At 38.7% G+C, this 20738-nt stretch overlaps 1 protein-coding gene across 1 annotated transcript in view; it reads right to left on the bottom strand.

Moving 5' to 3' along the window:
- Positions 1–20415, bottom strand: part of VPS41 (vacuolar protein sorting 41) — a 29626-nt gene extending 9211 nt beyond the window's left edge. Inside the window, exons 1-6 of the mRNA XM_088951266.1 lie at positions 19751–20415; positions 9756–10025; positions 9487–9666; positions 9157–9417; positions 5977–6109; positions 5753–5843 (exon numbers count right to left, since the gene is read on the bottom strand). Of these exons, the coding sequence (XP_088807392.1) occupies positions 5753–5843; positions 5977–6109; positions 9157–9417; positions 9487–9666; positions 9756–10025; positions 19751–20038 (1223 nt within the window). The 5' untranslated portion in view covers positions 20039–20415. The remainder of the gene's footprint in view (positions 1–5752; positions 5844–5976; positions 6110–9156; positions 9418–9486; positions 9667–9755; positions 10026–19750) is intronic.
- Positions 20416–20738: the final 323 nt, after the last annotated feature.

Here is a 20738-nt window from a genome sequence, read left to right as displayed (position 1 = left end):
AAGGGCTATTTCAGCAATACCAAGTGGTATTTACCTTGAAGTCCAGATTTGAAAAGGTACTTCGGCCAAGTGCCTAGAAGTTTCTGTTTACTTCTTGAAGGCTGAACTCAGTGTGTTGCCTTCCTGTGGTCGGCTGAACTCTGTTATTGCTTGTTCTCATTCAGTATACTCGTAGAAGTCATCTGAAATCATATTTGGAGTGTTTACATGATGTACTCCCTAGAGTTTGAAAACAAAAGTGGTGCTGAATATGGACTGGTTCAGGGGACTCCAAGTGATTCCTTATTGACTGTGACCACAATTAAACTAGATGAAACTAATTATCTGGCATGGTCACAATCAGTAAAGATTCATGTATGTAGTAAAGGAAAGTGGGGGTTCATTTCCAGGAGTAAGAAGGCTCCCCCAGAAGACGATCCATCCTACGAGAAGTGGATGCAAGAAAATTACATCGTCATTGGGTGGCTTGTGAACTCAATGCAGCCACAAATCAGTCAACACTACCTATGGATGAATTCAGCAAAAGAAATTTTGGATAGTGTTGCAAAAACCTATTCCCAAAAACTCAATGTGGCCCGGGCATATAAATTGAGAAGTGATGTAAAGAATTTAAGGCAAGGGGAGAAACCTCTTGTTGTATATTTCTCAACCCTGAAGTCCCTATGGCAAGAGATTGACCTAATAGAAGCTGTAACTTGGGGCACCACCAATGATGCAGAGACCTACAGAAAATTGGTTGAAATGAACAAGGTTTTTGAGTTCTTAACTGGACTAAACCCAGAATATGATATCACAAAACATAATATTCTTTCAAAGGAGTGTGCCTCTTTGTCACAAGCTTATGCATTGGTGAGTAGTGAAGAGAGCAGAAGGGTTGTCCAGGTTCAAGGGGCTGATATTAATGATCACTTTGCCAATATGGGGATTAAACCTAAAGGGAATGCTGGAACTTCTGGTGGCACAAGAAAGAAAGAAGTTATATGTGAGTACTGCAAGAAGCCGAAGCACACCAAAGACAAGTGCTAGAAATTACATCCTAATCTTGTTCCCATTCGGTTTCAGAAAAAACATGATACTAAAAGATCAGAAAGTGCAAATGTAGCTGCCGGGCCAGATAGTGATGAGATGTCTGCTTCTGCACAATTGGCAGCCATGAGAGCAAAATATGACAAGTTTGGGAAGATGATCAGTCAGCTGAGTGATGTAACCTCTCCTTCCAACCCTTCAGAAAATTCTGTTGCTTCAGCATTTGCTCATTCAGGTATAAGGGCTTCTGCCAATCATGCTACCACTTCAGGTAATCTCAAGATCCCTTGGATTATTGACTCAGGTGCTTCTGACCATATGACCAATCTGTCTATCTTGTTTGTTTCATATGACTTACTTCCTGGACGTGATAAAATCACTTTAACTGATAGTTCACTTGCCCCTATCTCTGGTAAGGGAACCATCAAGGCTACGGATTCCTTGTTCCTACATTCTACCCTCCATGTACCTAAACTAAATACAAATCTGTTGTTTGTGAGTAGTTTAACCAAGTCACTAAACTATTGTGTAACCTTCTTTCCTTCCTACTGTGTTTTTCAGGATCTGGAGTCTCAGAAGGTGATTGGGAGTGGTCATGAGGCAAACGGAATATACCTGCTTGATACTCCGGAACAATGCACTGATCATCTTGGGAATGTTGCTCTCGGATCCGTCTCTTCAGAGTCTGTTAGTCGGATTATGTTGTGTCATCGTCATTTTGGTCATCTGTCTTTTTCTGCCTTGAGTCATCTATTCTCTGAACTGTTTAAGGGAATTAGTTTGTCCAGTCTTCATTGTGAGTCTTGTGAATTGTCAAAGCATTGTAGAAACAATTATCCTTTGAGCAATAAAAAGATCTTCAGTTCCTTTTAATATTGTGCATTCTAATGTGTGGGAACCTTACCACTTACCCTCCATGGGTGGCTACAAATATTTTATCCTGTTTATTGATGACTTTTCTCGGTTCACTTGGATATTCCTGATGGAATCCCGTGATGAAGTTCCAAGACTTGTAAAACAATTCCATGAATTTGTTCTAACCCAATTTGATACTAGGATTAAAATCTTCAGATCTGACAATGCAAAAGAATACTTTGAGAAAAACCTATCCTGCTATCTTTCTGACATGGGAGTTATTCATCAAAGCTCATGTGCTAGGACCCCATAACAAAATGAGGTTGCTGAGAGGAAAAACAGGCATATTGTTGAAGTTGCAAGAAGTATCTTATTTGCCTTACATGTTCCTACCAGGTTTTGGGGTGATGTTCTTCTTACTGCTACCTACCTTATAAACCGTATGCCATCCATGGTTTTGGGGTTTAAGTCTTCCTTCACTCTTCTTCATCCGGACAAGGACCTTTTTCCTGTTCCTATTTGTGTCTTTGGTTGCACCTGTTATGTACATGTTCCAAGTGTCCAAAGGCATAAATTTGAACCCAAAGCTCAAAAGTGTATCTTCTTTGGTTATTCCCCCACACAGAAGGGTTATTATTGTTTTGACCCAAAGTCTGGCAATCGGTATGTCTCAATGGATGTCACCTTTGATGAGCTTTTCCCCTTTTATGGTTCCTCTCCAGAAGGACATTGTCCACAGGGGGAGGATTTGTCACAGGTGTTTGCTCTTCCTCTTCTTGTCCCTGTTGAGTCTCTTGATGTGTTTGCTTCTCCTTCAAATGTATCAAGGGTGGATCAGTCGTTCCATTCTCCTTGTCCCAATACTCTACCTCATCGTCCTATCCTCAATCCAAAGGTGTATCAAAGGCAAAGAATCAAAAATGTGCAGGTTGTTTCGCCTACAACACATGAGCCCCATACACTTCCAGTCATAGAAGAGACAACAGGTACTGTTTCAACACCTTTGGATTCATCCTTCCCTGACCTTGATAATCCCATTGCTGTTAGGAAAGGAAAACGGAAGTGCACTGCACACTGCATTTCCAAACACCTTTCTTACAGTTTGCTTTCACCTTCATACTTTGTCTATCTCTCTTCTGTTGCTTCTCATCCTATTCCCAAGTCTGTGTCAGAAGCTCTTAAGATTCCAGAATGGAGGGATGCTATGAGATCTGAAATCGATGCCCTACATAAGAATGACACATGGGAAGTGTGGATTTGTCTGAAGGGAAGGATCCAGTTGGTTGCAAGTGGGTCTTTACTATCAAATACCAAGCTGATGGCACCATTGAAAGGTACAAGGCCAGGTTGGTTGCAAAAGCCTATACACAGACATATGGGATTGATTATTTAGAGACCTTTGCACCTGTTGCCAAGATGATATCTGTGAGGGTTCTTCTATCTTTAGCTGCTCACTTTGACTTGCCCCTTTATCGATTGGATGTGAATAATGCATTTTTGAATGGTGAATTACATGAGGAGGTTTATATGTCTCTTCCTCCAGGGATGTATGGAACTGATATGAAAGGGAAGGTATGCCGGCTGAAGAAATCTCTTTATGGACTAAAACAGTCCCCTAGAGCATGGTTTGAGAAATTTAGAACAGTACTTGTTAACTTTGGTTATGTGCAGACACAGTCCGATCATATTCTTTTTGTGAAGAGGAGTGGACCTCTGGCAGCATACCTCATTGTGTATGTAGATGATATTATAGTGACTGGTAATGATGTTTCAGGAATTCATGATCTAAAATCTTTTCTCCATACAGAGTTTGAGATTAAAGATTTGGGGGAATTGAGATACTTTCTTGGCATAGAAGTGGCTCGATCCAAGGATGGGATTCTTATCTCCCAAAGGAAGTATGTTCTTGACTTGCTCTCTGAAACTGGAAAGATGGGTGCTAGACCAGTTGTTACTCCTATTGATATGAGTCATAAACTCTCAGCCTCAGAAGGGACATTGTTAGAAGACAAAGGAATCTTTCAGAGACTTCTTGGGAAACTTTTGTACCTATGTATGACTCAGCCAGATATTGCATATGAAGTCAGTTGCATTAGCCAATTCATGCATGCTCCCCGAGACACTCATATGGCAGTAGCAAAGAGAATCCTATGTTATTTGAAGGGCTCCCCAGGAAAGGGTATTCTGTTTGCCAAACATGGTCATATGAAACTTGAAGCCTACACTGATGCTGACTGGGTCGGAAACATTGATGACAGAAGATCTACTTCTGGGTATTGTAGCTTGGTGACTGGTAATGTGGTTTTTTGGAGAAGCAAGAAACAATCGGTTGTTGCTCGGTCTTCTGCTGAAGCAGAATACAGGGCCATGGCACATGGAGTTTCTGAATTATTATGGCTAAAATCTTTGATGGAAGAACTTGGAGTTGACTATGACAAGCCAATGATGTTGTACTGTGATAATCAGGCTGCCACAACATTACTCACAACCCAGTGCAACATGATAGAACCAAGCATATTGAAGTTGATCGACACTTCATTAGGGAAAGGGTCTCTTCGGGTGAAGTGTGTCTTCCTTTCATCACATCTGAAGGACAGTTGGCAGATTTTCTCACCAAAGGCATTCCCAAGGCAAAACTTCAGCATGATACCAGCAAGCTTGGCATGATTGACATCTATGCTCAGCTTGAGGGGGAGTGTAGAGAAGATGGGCCGAATGGCCCATAGGTTGTTTATTCTTTCTTGTTATTTATGTTTTTCTGTAATGGGCCTTATTCTGGGCCCATCCTGTCTATATTAAGTTCTTTGTAAATTCTTGCCCAACTAAAAGCCTCCTTGTAATTATTCAAATATATCTTAATAAAATAGTGTTAGGGTGCTGAGAGAGAGTAGGTTTGAAACTCTCATTCTCAGACCCTCATTGCCGAACTCTCAGCTCTCCTCTCTTCAGTTTTCTTCAGCCCCCAAATCTGATCTACTAATCATTTCAAACTCAGGGAGCACCAGAACCCATGAGATGTATATTGGGTTATCAAACTATTATATTTATAGTTTGATTAAATTAACACCCCCCAGTAGACACCTGAGTCCTATAGGATGATACCCCCCCTGAATCCCAAGTCCTAGTCAAAATCCACAGGTGAAGATAAAGATGAAAATGCCATGAATTTTGAAATTGGTTCTCTTTTGAAATTGGAAATTGAATAAAAGGACGGGAATAGTTCCTAAGAGTAGAATTACCCACCCAACAGTCTTCCCACAAATGAATTTTATACTCAAAACAAATACCATATCAAAAAAAAAATATAAGGTTATCTTAGAGAGAGAGGAAGATGTTAGAACATAATATCAGGCTCTAAATCCTTTGGCCATCATGGATCCACATGTTTCTCACCTGCACCAATCTCTCTATGTGGCAAGATTCAACCCATTAATCCTATGCATTGGTGAAAAAGATTTATTTCTTATGTAATTCTTTATTGGGGGGAGAAAAATAACAAACCAAAAGGCTATGACTCAATGCCAAAAGGGCAAGGCACAATCAGGTTCAGGGATTCAGGTTTGAGGTGGACAAACTATACATGTGGCTAATCCAGAGGATACTCGTATTGCATAGTCTGTATCCATGTCAGTCAGGTGTAATGACAACAAAACAACTTCAGATGCAGAAGGAGAAACTCAAACTAGGTAAGCTCAGCCATCATTATTCATCTATCCCATCATTTTGATCTGCCCTAATCCACATAATTGAAGCAGTAGCACAAATGATGCCCAGCAATTCTGCTGTAAGGGCATATATTTGTTTAATTGTTCAACTTAACTTTATTTGTCTAGGTAAAACCTAGGGACAACGAAAGAAACTAAACACTAACCTAGGCTTTGCGATAATTACATCCTTAGGGGAGACAATGTAGTACAATGGTTCATCTCCAGCAGCCCACTGACCACCTGCATAACTGCTACCTACATTTCAAAAGCATAACCATTACGATTTTACACATGTAACAATGACTTCCAAATCATGAAATCAGGATTTATACAAGGATTAAATGTATATCATTTCAGTGACAATACTGAATCTAAAATACATGAATACCTGAGAAAGGAGAATGTGCAAGGGAATAATCCTTTGCCTTGTAATGCTCAAACCCATACACAGGTAAAGCATCTGTTGCAAGTTCATCATTTTTCCATGTGACTATGCGTACTTCAGGCCTCTGTGCAGTTCCCTGCCCAAAACAATTAGACATGTCAAAAGAAGATAAATATCAGGGTTTCTCCTTATATTATGAAAAACAATGTATATAATCATTTTTCACCAAATATGTGAAAATGGTATATAGGCAGCTTTAAACCAACATTGCTAGCATGCAAATACATATTCTTATAGAAAAAGGCTGGACAAGATACAGCAAAAACAGTGAAGACCAACTGAGGTTGAGTGCACACATAACTATGGAGATGTGATCTTGAATGGATGAACATTAAAACAGAATCTGCTCTTATCACTGCCTTGAAAGGATAAGAAAATATTCTCAAAAAGAACATTTGTAAAAATATAAGCAGAGATGTGATCCACAGTAATTAAGAAATTGTATGCATTAGGATGCTCCAAGAAACAGGCAAGCCAGAATTCACCAATCACAACATCTAACCAGGTTTCCAATTCCATTTTCTCACCTTCTTTCTATGTCCTCTTCTTATTATAAACATGTAAGTCTTGCTAAGAGTTCTTCTTCCCAAGTATCAGGGATTGGAACTGTCAATCCTAACTCCCATCTTTCATTATCTTCTAATATTTTAAAACGCGGAGGCATGATGTGAGGCATTCCACTACCTAGAGGTGTGAAACATAGTTCAGAATGTAGGAGGCGTAAGCCTCCCAAACACAAGGAGGTGCAAGCCTCCTTAAGAGGAGGGGGATGAGGAGGAAGGGGAGGATGAAGAAGAGAAAGGAGGATCTCATTTTTCTTTATTTTTAATAAAAATCTTTTATATTAAGAAAAATGAAAATGAATAGCACTAGTTGAAAGGGGAGAAGGTGGTGATGGAAGGGGTAAAGAAGGCCAAGGAGCTGACTATTCAAAAGCTAATTATTGAAGGAGACTCAAAACTGGCTATAGGATAGCTGCAAAAAGGAGAATAATAATCTTTGGAAATTTGCTAATGAGAAAAGAGAGTTGAGATTCAGCTTCAATGAGTGAAGAGAACAGCTAATTCTTTTGCAGATGCTCTGGCTAAACAAGGGGTGAGAAGGGAACATTTCTTTTCTTCTTGGGGAGGATTAAGAGATTTTATCTCTCCTCTTTGTTTCCCTTGTAACTTCTTTTCCTCTTTTTAATAAAGAGTTTCTGTTAATGATAAAAAAGGGAAAAAAAAAGCAACTTCCTTTTAGATTCAAACTCTAATAGAAAATAGAAATTTTTTTTTGTTAAAACTAGGACATGTTTATAATTCTCTAATAACTAAACCAACATGAACCAGACTTGACAGAAATACCTTACTACTTTGAGCAACACAGCCAACAGAGTCCACTGGTCAAGCCGTTGATCTTGACTCCATGACTTGCAGAACCCAAAAATTATGAAGCCTCCAGTTGGAGTGCTTCCATATTTCTGATTGAGCTGAAAATTGCATTATTTAAGCACTACAAGCATACTTTACTTCACAAGTTTCAGATAAAAAGACCAAGGTTTGACTTGTCACATAGTCACTTCTTTTCTGGTCAACAATGCATTCTGAAGGTCTGCCATCTGACCCCTTTTTATTTAGTTTCTTCTTTTGAGACTTGCTTACTATCTTCTTGTAACCCACTTACATCATAAATCAAAGGTTTGTATATTGTGATTCTCTCTTTTAAGATATAAAAAAAAAAAAGGCTATTTAAGAAAAATGGTCACAAATTGTTATCATGTATATTAGTGCACAAAACTAGTGGATCCTATGTCAAAAATGGAAATCGCGGGTTGCCAAATAAAGAACTGGCATGATGGAAAGCCAAGATTTTTTTTTTTTTTTGAAAAAGGTATAGTAATTTTATTAGAAACAAAATATTACAAAGAGGCCCCAATAAAGAGCCAGAGGCCAGAATCCCAAAACTGCATTACAACTCTAATAAGCTTCTAGAACTCAGCTGGGCTCCAAGCACCCCAGTCTGGAGACATTTTGCAGCTGCAGTCCAAGAGACTAGTTTATCAAAGGTACAGGAAATTAGATAATCTACATTCTTGATTTGTTTTGGAAAATTCTTCTGTTTCTTCCACCCATATGGTACTAATCACAGGTGCAGGAACAGACAACCACACACTTTTTGCCAACTTGGACAAGACTTGAAACTCCCAGCACCATAACAGGTTCAACACAGCACTCAGCATGACCCATGATAAGCCCAGGGAAGAAATGAAGTGCCCTCAGATTGCAGCAGAAACAGGGCAATGCAAAAATAAATGGTTGTTGTCCTCCTCCACTTGACCACACAGCACACACAACATATCCTGGATCTGAATCCCTCTTCTCACCACATTCTTTTCTTTTTGGATAGACATTTATCCAACACTACAGCCCAAACCAAGGCATTTACCTTAGAAGGGGGAATCAAATTCCAGATTTTATCAGCAGGAATATCAGCTCAAGAAGCATCTGTTAGATTCCTGGCAAAAGAATTAACTGAAAATAGCCAATCTGCATTCCAGTTCCAGGCCCAAGAGTCCTCTTCTAACAGATTCAGAGACTGGTTGGACAGCAACTCAAACAGCTCAGCCACTTGGTCAACTTCCCAGTCCATGTCTTCTACAAGAAGGGCACCAGGAGAAACTATTGCCTCTTACTTCACAGCAATCGGCCACCAATGCTGCCTGATTCTCTGCAAGTTGGAATAACTGGGGAAACAACTCTGCTAATAGCTTGTTACACCATTTATCCTAAGCCTCTACTGAGAAGTGGAAATTTTTCCATAATTTTCTTCCATAGAGAGCACCTCAAGGAGGGAACATTACAAGTAGTTACCCAATCACCTTTGTCTGTATCATATTTGGCTGCTAATAAGTTCCTCCACCAACTTTCCCTTTCTTTTCCAAGTCTCCAGATCCACTTCCCAAAAGGAACTTATTGAAAAGATGCACACAAGAAAGATAAATTATAGAATTTGATACCATCACATACTTAAACAAGTCTGATGACAGTTTGATTATGAATCAAGTCATTAATTAGTATGTACTACAGAACATAAACATTGGTTTCTAAGTATCTTTTAATCAGAAAATATTAAAGAAGATACCTGGCGTGATGGAAGAGTACTGTTAAAGTTTTTGTCACCATCCTCTTTCTCAGGAATAAAAGCTAGAACAACCAAAGCATCACCATATGGAGCAATTCCTGAAATGAAATAGTTGGTTTGAAAAGATCCCACAATATCCACATGCTTCATACTGGATACTGGTATGTGCCTTTGTACCCCATTGGCTCCTGTATATTGATTTGCTCTTATGGCAGCAATTTTTACTGATGTTCCCCAACCAATAACCAAAAGGGTATCATCCTAAATATGTTAAGATAATAATTAGTATGGATTTTAGCATGTTAAACATGTGAAAAACCTTTCACTAACCTGCCAAACTAAATGAGGAAGCAACAGCTCAGGACGTGGGCTTCCTCGTGGCCGCTCAATAAAAGTAATTCTCTGATTATTGGCTGTGTCATAAACTTTCACACCTGCATCATTGGCCCAAGCAATAAGACTTGTCCTCCACTTCACAGCATGTATTGGTCCTTCACCAGAATGTAGAACCTAGAAAAGAGGATTTGTCATCATCAGAAATGTAACAAATTACTGAGGAATTTACATTCAATTTATCTCCAAAAATTAAGAAAACAAACCTGGTCACGGAAGCCTATCCATTTCTTTGTGTTTAGATAAAGATGTCCTGCTAGACCACCAGCGACAAACCTCTGTGATGATTTGCTTGAATAATCTGGACCCAGAGCAATAGCCTTCATTGGGCGATGATACTCAAACTTCATTCTTTCATCTGTAAAAAGGCTGTTTATAACAACATTTCCATCATCAGAACAGCTTCCCACGTATTCACCTTCTGTATCAAAGCTAAGATCATTGACGGTAGCAGTGTGAGCAGAGAATTCCTTAACCTATACAAAACAAACACAAAGAAGTCACTACAAAGCTTAAGCAGCATATGCATCCAAATTCTAAGAAAAACAAAGATGAAATGATAGCATTCCATGTGGAACCAAGATTCCCTGGAAAATACAGCCACCAGCTTTGCTGAAGCTTGAACTGATCTGCAGTTTTAACTTCGATCTGAAGACACAATTATGACATTTATCTGAATACCCAAAAGAGTGCTCTGTATGCACTTTTATTAGTTAAGTATCCAAAGCAAATAAAAGCAAGGCAAAAGTGTCGTTAGGCGAAGGAAAACCAAGAAAATTATGAAAATGCTTCGGGATATATACTTGTTAGGATTCATGGCTTGATATGTTCTGTGTATATTTCTTGGTAGTCACATTTTCAAGGCAAAAGTGTCATTAGGAGTCACTTTTCTATTTCGTAACCAAGTCCACTTAATATGTTCTGTGTGTGTATGTGTATATTTGAAAAAGGTAAGGTATTGTATTAAACCACGAAAAGAAAGAAGATATACAATCAGCCCCAATTCCCTGTACAATGAGAAAACTGTACTTAAGGAAACCCCAAAAACTGAAAACACAACCACTAAGCCTTTACGCATTTACAGATAAAACTATCCAAAAATAAACTCTTTGTCAAAAAAGGAAACTGTATGTCTAGAATTAAAAAGTGAGTGATTAGCCAGCAATTAATACAGCAGGCCCATAATATTTTTAAGAACTCCCTCCTTTGAAGTGTGATGCCCCTCGAAGATTCTCTGATTCTTTTCATGCCAAACTGCACAAAATACAGCTGCAGGAACAGTGTTCCAAGCAACTCTTCCAGCCTCACTCAGACCCTTTAGCCAACAAGAAAACAAAAAACTTTTCAAATCAGAATGGAAACACACCTTTACCCCAAACAATTCCAGAATTTTCCCCCAAATCCAATGGGTGAGCTCACAGTGGATCAACAGATGATTAGAGGTTTCTATGCTTTTATTGCAGAAAATACACCTTTCATCCTGCACTTGAATGCCCCCTCTAACTAGATTTTCTCTAGTCTGAATTCTGTCTAACACCGCTGACCACACAAAAAAAGACACTTTTGAATGGACATTCCTTATCCATATCTTCTTGTCCAGGAAAACAGAAAACCCGTCCCTTGTCAGACTGTTATAGAAAGATTTGACAGAGAAAATTCCTGAGTTTTCAAACCTCCATTTTCTTTTGTCCTCCAAAGCCCCATTCAATCTGACATTGTATAAAGTCTGCAGCAAACTTAGGAGAGGTTACCTCCCAATCATTCAGGTCCCTACGCAATTGAGGATTCTACACACTCCATTCTGCATTTCCAAATAATCTCGCTACTATTGCATTCTTGTCCACTGCTATTTCAAACAGATCAGAATATCTGTCCTTGAGAGGTCCATCTTCGCACCAAAAAACCTTCCAGACTAGAACTCTTGGAACATTCCCAACCTCATATTTTATACCTTGAACAAACTGTGATTCAATTTTTTGGATTGCCTACCAGATTGAGCAACCATATGAGGGTCTAGGGCTACCAGTCTCCCAATCTCTCGCTGCCAGCCCATACTTGGATGCGATTAACTCCTCCACAAGCTGTTCAGCTGATCATAAACCTCTAGAGCCATTTTCCTAGCATTGCAGTGTTGACTTCCCTTAAATTTCTAATGCCCAGACCTCCTTGAATTTTGGGTCTGCAGACAGACTTCCATTTCACCAGATGGCATTTATTTTCCTCCTTCCATCCTCTCCATAGAAAACCCCTCATCTTTTTCTCCAAGAGAGCAGCAGTTTTCACTGGTATTGGGAACACCGACATATAGTATACTGGCAGAGATGAGAGCACACTTTTAATCAAACTGAATTTCTCGCCTTCAGACAGATACTTAGTCTTCCAGGATGCCAGCCACTTGTCCACTTTTTCTATAATAGAGTTCCAAATGCCCTTTGATCTGCAGTTATCACCCAATGGCAAACCCAGATATTTGGTAGGAAGTTTCCAACTTTGCAATCCCAATTCCCAGCCCACTCCTCCAAGTTTTCCACTGACCCAACAGCCAACAACTCAGTCTTTGAAGTGTTGATGTAAAGTCCAGTAATTACCTCAAACCATCTTGGAACTGCTTTTACCATTTCCAGCTGTTCCCAAGAAGCATCACCAAAAAACAATGTACCGTCTGCAAATTGTAGAAGGGGAACCTCTACTTGGTCATCTCCTGCTTTAAAGCCTTCCGACCACCCTCCCGAACATGCTCTCTCCATCATTTTAGAAAGGGCCTCAGTTACACAGATGAACAGAGACAGTGGGTCCCCCTGTCTTAATCCTCTTGAACTTCGAAATATCCCGCAGGAAACCCCATTCACCAACACTGAGAAAGATGGAGTGGATATACATACTTTTATCCAATTCCTCCATCTCTCCTCGAAGTTCATCCTTTTTAGGATATAGTCCAAGAAGTTCCAGTTTACATGGTCATATGCCTTCTCCATATCTACTTTACAAAGTAGGATGGCCCTTCCATTTTTCTTTCTTGTGTCTATTAACTCATTTGCAGTGAGCACCCCATCTACAATCAGCCTTCCCCCAACAAAAGTTCACTGGGAATCCGAAGTCAGCATATTCATCACTTTTGCCATTCTATTTGCCAATAGTTTGGCTATAATTTTATATACACTTCCGACAAGACTGATAGGTCTGAAGTCGTTAAGTTTCATTGCTCCCTTCTTTTTAGGAATTAACAAGATGAAGGTGTGATTCAAACTCCTCTCTAATGCCCCTCTTTCATGGAATTCCTTTACTACCTCCAACAAGTCGTCTTTCACCACTTCCCAGCATTTTTTAAAAAAGGTAAGGGTGAACCCATCAGGTCCGGGGGCCTTATCTCCTTCAATCTCCTTAATCACCCCCACCTCCCCAAACTTCATCCTCTGAGAAAGGCTTCTCTAACTCCTGAGCTTGAAACTGTTAAGGATTCAAAATGCAGCCCATCTAAACCAGGTCTCAACCGCCAGTCCTCTTTGTAAAGATTCTCATAGTACTTGGTAATGGTCTTCTTAATCTGCCTTTCCTCAAGCTCTGCCCCTTGCACCTCTACCTTTTTTATTGTATTTTCCCTTCTTCTTGTGCTTGCCATTTTGTGAAAGAAACTTGTGTTTTTGTCCCCCTCTTTCAGCCATAAACATCTAGACCTCTTCCGCCATTTGATCTCCTCCTGGTAAGAGAGTTTGTCATACTCTCTTTTGGCTAACTCTCTTTTCTTCCTCTTCTCACTATCCATACCTCCAGCCTGTCCACCTCAAAAATTGTGTCAACATTTTTTGATAGATAACAATTGTGTCTAAACATTCCTTCCTGTTTTCAACCCCCTTGAATGTTCCTTTGTTCCAATCCTTGATCTTTGATTTAAACTCTTTCAATTTTTACTCATTCTGTGGCTTGCAGTTCCCTGAAGACCCATTCCTGCTCACCAGCCTGCCACTGCATCCACAAAACCCAGTTCCTCAAGCCAACAGTGTTTGAATCTAAACGGAGTAAGACCCCCCTTGATGCCTCCACAGTCCAGCAAGATATGTTCTGTGTATATTTCTTGGTAGCCACATTTTTGTGGCTTTATGATTCTATTATTAAAAAAATGAAAATGAAACTAGGTGGTCATATGTAGCTTTTATTTCAGGAATCAATTTCGAGTGTTTCTTTTGGGATTTTTCTTGTGAAAGTCTCAAGGCTTGAGTTTGTTTGCAAAGTCTTGGCTTTGGATCAAAACTCAAAAGTGCCAAGCACCCCATGGTATAAGCTAGCATAAACTGCCTAACCCTTCCATCTTTTGAGATAAAAGTTATTGTCTTACAAATATCCCCAAAAAAACTTGGTCCCTGTTTACCCCTTGTTTAGTTAATCCAATAGAAAGTATTTTGTCACTAACACTTCAATTTATGTATCAAATATCTTCATGGAGAATGACACACCATGCAGATTTTTGGGATAGGAATATATAAAATTTACAAACGTGAGGGGCATGCCTAATTTAAAGAAAAAATAATTAATTTCTAAGTACCTTAGACTCCAAAACATGCAAGTGTGATATCTAGAAACATAATTGTATGTTGAGCAATCATGAAAGTTGCATAAAAATTTCGTTGGGAATGTGCAATCTAGAAAACTAATTGTAGATTGAGAGTTTTGTTCTGGGAGGACCTTTGTGTTAGACAGTGTATGCCCTTAGCTCCAATCAGATTGATGTATAGATACATTTATTGTAAATGAATAAAAGTACATTATTGTTTCATGTTGATATTGGTATGTTTCTATGTAATTACCCCTTAAACTGGACACTTATGAGACTCATGTTAGTTTAGAATGTTCTCAGCCATTGGATAGCCTTTGGGAGTTTATCCTGCCAAGGCTGGCACTGGTGTGCTGCCAAAGAAGTTGGGGTAGCTTGTCTTAGTTGTTAGAGTTAGACCCAAAGCGCATGCAGTGTGTGTTTGGATGAAACACTGAACCCAGACCATTTTCCAGTTATACCTAGACCTTGGAGATTGATGGGCAAAACTAGAAAGTCACACATAACCCCTAGACTTGATTATGGTACTACACTAGGTGTTAGATTGGGTTGTCTTTGATATGCCAATCAGTGAGACCCATCAAGGGTCCAAACCTGGGTATGTTGGGGCAGTTTAAGAACTCACTTGAGTGGGTGATCATAGTGATAGGATCGGCCCCTTTATCGGACAAAGTGAATGATAGGGCTTACATTCTCTCTAATGGAAACCTAAATTGTCAGCAGTGGATTTCAACTGTATTTGAGATTTGGTTTTGCAAAATATATTTATATGATATATATATTAATGTTTTATGAAAAATGTTTGCAAAAGGTTTTTAATTCCTGGGACCCATTCAAGTAGAAAGTGTGACACTGCACCTTGCAGCCAAGGGAGAGGTTCTTCCCTGTCGGGCAGTGTTGTGATCATTATGGGCTGAGAGGTTAAGTGTAAGAGACCATTACAGAGTTGATTACCTAATGGGCTTTATCTTACTTAGGTCCATTATCTTTGAATCTTCATAAGATAGCTAAATTCAATGATCATTTAAGTGTAAATGTTGGGCCCATAGTGATGTGCTTAGGGGTTCACTGCGTTTAGTAGTGAATTTGGCCAAACCTTTTCATAGAGGTTAGGCCGAACCCATGTGGACTTATGTGAGGTCAATGTGGGGTCCCACACCATACAAATCATGGCTAAGTTGGCCATGCAACACCCTTGGGTTGTGAGCCTTATACCTAATGGGCCTAAGGCCCATAATTAATATGATTAATTAAATTGGCGCATGACAACTTAAGTTGGGCAAATCTAGGTATGGAGCACCTAATCTTATAAGAAGATAAGGTTTATCTCTAATTAAAGTCAAACATAATTTAGATCTGGATTATCTCTTAATTAGATTAGGAGATAGCTCCATAAGAGATTATAAAAGAGGAGGGGGCGAGGCTTATCATCCTTAGTTCGACCCAAGCAGTTTAATCTCAGTTTTGCTGAAAACTGTATTGTTGAATCAGCTTCACCTATACACTGTGCCATCTTCAATGGAGGCTACTTTTATGACTGATTTGGGCATGAACTTCCACTTTGGGATCTGCATTTGTGGTATCCAGATCAGGTACAAATCTCCCTCTTTGTTTGGTTTCAAATCTGGTCTAGTCCAGTGCAAGACCGATCCTGAAAAATGTAGTTTTTCAAAACATAGGGAATTCGATACCCAGAAGGATTAGGAAATTTTTGAAATTTCGCCTGGCCATCTAGCATGATTGGGCCATCCATATGGTGAATCCTAACCCTTCCAACACTTTGGACAAGTGAGCAACCACTAAAGGTTCAATTTCCTGCACTTTATGCACTCTCCTGCTACAAATTTGAACCCATCTCCAAGTTTGTGAATTTCTCTGCATTAGGTTTAAATTGGGATCTTGGATTCAAAAGGGGCTTCAGGGAAGTAGAGTGTGAATCTCTGGTCCTTCTTTTGGCTAGACTTGAGTCTATCTTTTTGGATCAAAATGTGGAGGACAACAGGGTTTGGTCCATTTCTCCAAATGGTTTGTTCACTTGTGCTTCTTTTTTTAATTTCTTATTTCAGCCTTCTATCTTGGGGGTGAATTTCTCGGTGAAAGAAATTTGGAGTAATCCCTCCAAAAATGCAGGCTCTTTGTTGGGAAACCTTCCTTAGAAAGATTAACACCTATGATATGCTTTAGAAAAGAAGGCCAAATAAGTGTTTATCCCCTCACATGTGCTTTCTCTACAAAAACAATGGTGAAACCATTTCCCATATTTTTCTAACTTTGTCCTTTTGTACTTCGTACATGGGAGTACCTTTGTTCTCTTTTTGGGTGCAGGTGGACTCCTCCACAGGATGTAGTGGGTCTCTTTGATCCAAATTTCATGAGACAGCCAAAGAAAAAGGGGAAGAATTATGTGGAAAGCAGTAAGAGCAGCTATGTTATGGACTATTTGGGAAGAAAGGAATGGGAGGATTTTCAGTGAAAAGAGTAAAACAGATGTGGAGATCATTGACACAATTAAAATTAAAGTTGCACATTGGGTGAAGACCTTGGAGTATTTGCAAATTTTCTCAACAAATGACATTTTGAGAACCTAGAATGAAGTGGCATTTTCAGCTCAAGTAAAGGAAAGAGTAACTATGGACTGGACACCCCTAGCAGCCAACTTTGATGGAAGTTATATTGGCAATCAAGCTACAGCTGGACTGGGTGGAGTCTTCCGAGACACAGAAGGAAAGTGTTAGCTTTGTTTTCAGGACCCTTGGCAGATGGTAATGCTTTGACAGATGAGCTACAAGGACTACTCCATGGTTTAAAATTTGCTAAGCAATTTGGTTTCCACAACTTGGAGGTAGAAGGGGACTCTCAGGTGGTCATTTCTTGGATAAAATGCAACTCTCAAATCCCATGGATCTATAGATATGCTTTTCAGGAAATAGAAAGCATAACAAGGGAGCTGAATGTTGTCTTTAAATAAGTAAGAAGAACAGCAAATGGTATGGTGAATGGTCTGGATAAACAAGGGACAGCTAGGCACTAAATGTTTTGGCAACATTATAAATTATATATCAGTCTGTGGGATGGAGAAATCTCCCCCATTATTGTAATACTTCAACTTGATTTTAATAAAATCTCCTTTTATTGATCAAAAAAATCATGAAGTTGCATAAAAACTTATAATTCTTACTTAGCACAGATGTAACACATGTGCAAAAGTCATATGAGCAAGCATGTCTTGGTTTAAAAAAGTAAACAAGATTTGTCATTTGATAATCAAATTAGGAAGTTGGATTTTAGAACTTAGCACAGATGTAACACAAAAGCAGGTATGCATTTTAGACCTTCCCTGAGAAACTTGTTACTCATGCTTAGAGCCAAAGAGGCTCCTAGAGATTCCACTAGCCTAGAAAATCTTCACAGGAGGTCATAGCCAAGAAATTGATGGTGTTGAGGTATTGATAAGGTCAATACTTCAAAATATCTTGGAATTTTGAATAGTAATGGTTGTAATCACATCATCTCTCTTGCAGTCCATGTTTAAGAGGTCAAAATTTCTTCATTTAACTTGATGTCGGTGTCTTGCACCAAAAAAAAAAAAAAAAAACTTGATGTTTGGTGTCTTTAGATAGGTTATTTAATTACCCATACAACAAGACCAAGTTCTTGTGAACCCAATGTGCCTTGGAAAGTTAATGCCATTTTAGTAATATGATGCAAATCTATGATGAGATTCTAAAGTTTCCGTTTTTGGGTATATCTTGAATTTGTCCTTTATTTGTATAGTTTTAGTAAAAATTAAAAGTGGTTATTGCTGATAGAAAAAATATTAAAATGGTTATTTGAAGTTGTTTTAGGAGTTAGACTCATATTTGGCTGTCACTATAGGTTATATGTGGGTTTGTATTACTATTAAAGCAATTAGGAGTTGTTTTTGGTAACTTCCTTATTCGGGATTGATTTCTTTCTTTGTTTGGTTGCAAGTGGACCCCCTCGCCAAATATACAAAGCTTATTTGCTTCTTCATCTGTTAGGTGGTCAAAGAAGAGGGATAAAGTTAAATAGAGATTTGTAAGAGCTGCTATTTGCTGAACAGTCTGGGAACGAAGGAACTTATGAATCTTTTTTGATAAGAAAAGAAGTAGAGATGTCATTATTGAAGCAATTACTATTAGAGTGGTACATTGAGTGAAATCTTTGAAAATCTTTGAGAATATATCTACAGACATGTTGATTAGAAATTGGAAGGAAGTGGCTAATTCAGCCCCCCCTAAAAACTGTGGTTAATCCCCTTTAGTCACCACTAGCTAATGGATTCACTCAGTTGAATTTTGATGGAAGTAATAAAGGCAACCCAGGTCCATCATGCATTGGAGGAGTTTTCACAGATGAGGAAGAGAAAGTTATTGCTTTATTCTCAGGCTCTGTCGGTGAAGGTGGTTCACTTAGAGCTGAGGTCTTGATGGCAATGGAAGGCATAAAAAGGGCTAAGGAACTTGTAAAGAGACTGGGCCGAATGGGCCCTAACAGCCTCTTGTGTGAAATCCTTTTTTATCTTTTATTTTATGTTGATGGGCCTCATTTAATGGGCCTGTTATTTATTCTTGTTTTATTTTCTTTATGTAATTGCCAAGCTGGCCGCCCACTTAAGGGCATACTTGTCATCGTTAATTTTTGGAGATTAATAAATAGGGTTAGGGTAGAAGGGTGGATTATTCGACTCCTTCTTCTCTTCGACATACACAGCTCTTGCACTATTATTCAGCTCTGATTTGTTCTGTTAATCACTGTTTTTAAGTCTGATATTAGAGGACTGATTTACATCTGAACTAAATATCAGAAAGCTAATTGTTGAAGGTGATTCAAAGTTGGTCATAGGATAATTGCAAAAGGAGAATGGATTATGGAATTTTTCTAATAGAAAAAGGAAGTTTAAGTGGCTGACCTAGGGCATGGAGATAAAATTGCAATAGGTGAAGAGAAGTGCTAATTCTTTTTCTAATGCACTTTCTAAACAAGGGGTAGGAAGGAATAGTTAGTTTTGGGCTTTGTTGTAATCTTGAGTTTTTCTTGTTGAGGAGGGTTAAGAGAGTTTACCTCTCCCCTTACTTTCTTGTATCTGTTTCCTTTTATTTCTTAATAAAAGTTTTGTTATTGATCAAAAAACAAGTTAATCATTTTAATCTTCATTGCCCTTACACATTGCTTGTTTATAAATAAGGGATTTATCAATCATTCATCAAAAAAAAGGGATTTATCAAGTTGATAAAATAATTGATCAATTACTTCATTGCTCTCTACAATTTGTACTCAAAAACGTTAAACTTTCAAATGCCTCGGATCTATATTGCCTAACCAATGGGGCTCTCTCGATAAAACTAATAACACGACGCACATAACTTCTAACAAGGTATAAAATCTTGGGCCTACGACTATTACATGAATCCAAGTTGATGCCCATGAATTATTTCCACGTTCAAAATCAACATAAAAAAAAAAAAAAGTCTTAACAGAACTCAAATTTTGTAATTACTCAAACAAGCATACTTTTTTATCTATAACCATTCTGCTCAGTTAACCGGACAAATTGATTGTGAAAATGAAATAATGAATCGAAAAGGTGAAAGAATCGAATTGGGTATCAGAGAGAGGAGTATGAATTACCTGATTGCCCAGAAAATCAAGTATATGAACGGTGCCGTCATGGGTACCAAGAGCGATCATACGCTCAGCAACGGCAATACAAGAGGCGGCATCGTTTGAGAGAAGCGAAGGGATGCTCCCTCCCATTCTCTGGTACTTGAGCCTCGGCTCCTCCTCTTCTTCTTCTTCCTCCTCCTCTTCCTCCCCCTCCTCCTCGTCTTCATCCTCAGCTTCTTCTTCGTAGTCTTCCTCCTCTTCTTCCCTCTCATCATCCCCATCGATGCCGTTTTCTGCATGATTCTGAGCCATTCTGTATTTGCTTCCTTCTCCCCTCTACTGTTTATCTTCTTTCTTTGTTGCACATAGAGGAGGAGGAGAGAAAGAATAATCGCGCAAGGGATCTGACCTGTTGATTGATGTTTACTTGGACTTGTCTTTTACTTCATTTTTTAACTTTTTGGAGAGAAGTCTGAGAAGATCATAGATCATAGACCATGGGTTTACTTGGAGTCTGGACTCTTTGGACTAGTATTTGGTTATGGAATTGGAATTGCTTGCTTGAGTTTCGTCTTTCAAGAATCGAGTTTGGTTTTGGCCTTTATTAGCTCTTTATTAATGTTTGTTTATCATTTATTGACAACAAAACAAAGGTGATTTGTGATGGAAAATGAGAGGACAGCCGCCCATCCTCCCTTACCCTTACGCCTTAGTCCTTACCCAGATACCCACTTACCCGGTTACCCCGTTATCTCTCTCTCCCTCTCATTTCCTTTTTTTTATTTATTACATTATATGCTTTTTTTTGTTTGTAATGCTGATTTTTAAGTTTCAAATCATATTTTTTTAAAAAAAGAAAGGGTGTGTATTTCCACCAAGAAAAAAGCATGAAAAAAGAAAGGGTGTGTATTTCCACCAAGAAAAAAGCATGAAAGAATAAGGATGAAATTTATATTTTTTGTACTTCTTTTCATGTTTGATATGATTTTTATGAGTTGGAAATGTAGTTAAT

The sequence above is a fragment of the Nelumbo lutea genome, chromosome 6 (assembly GCF_056320005.1).
Source record: "Nelumbo lutea isolate HS-2025 chromosome 6, American lotus-T2T, whole genome shotgun sequence".
NCBI classification, from domain to species: Eukaryota; Viridiplantae; Streptophyta; class Magnoliopsida; order Proteales; family Nelumbonaceae; genus Nelumbo; species Nelumbo lutea.
Note: the sequence above shows the minus strand (reverse complement) of the source record. Positions and strands in the feature narration are given on the sequence as shown.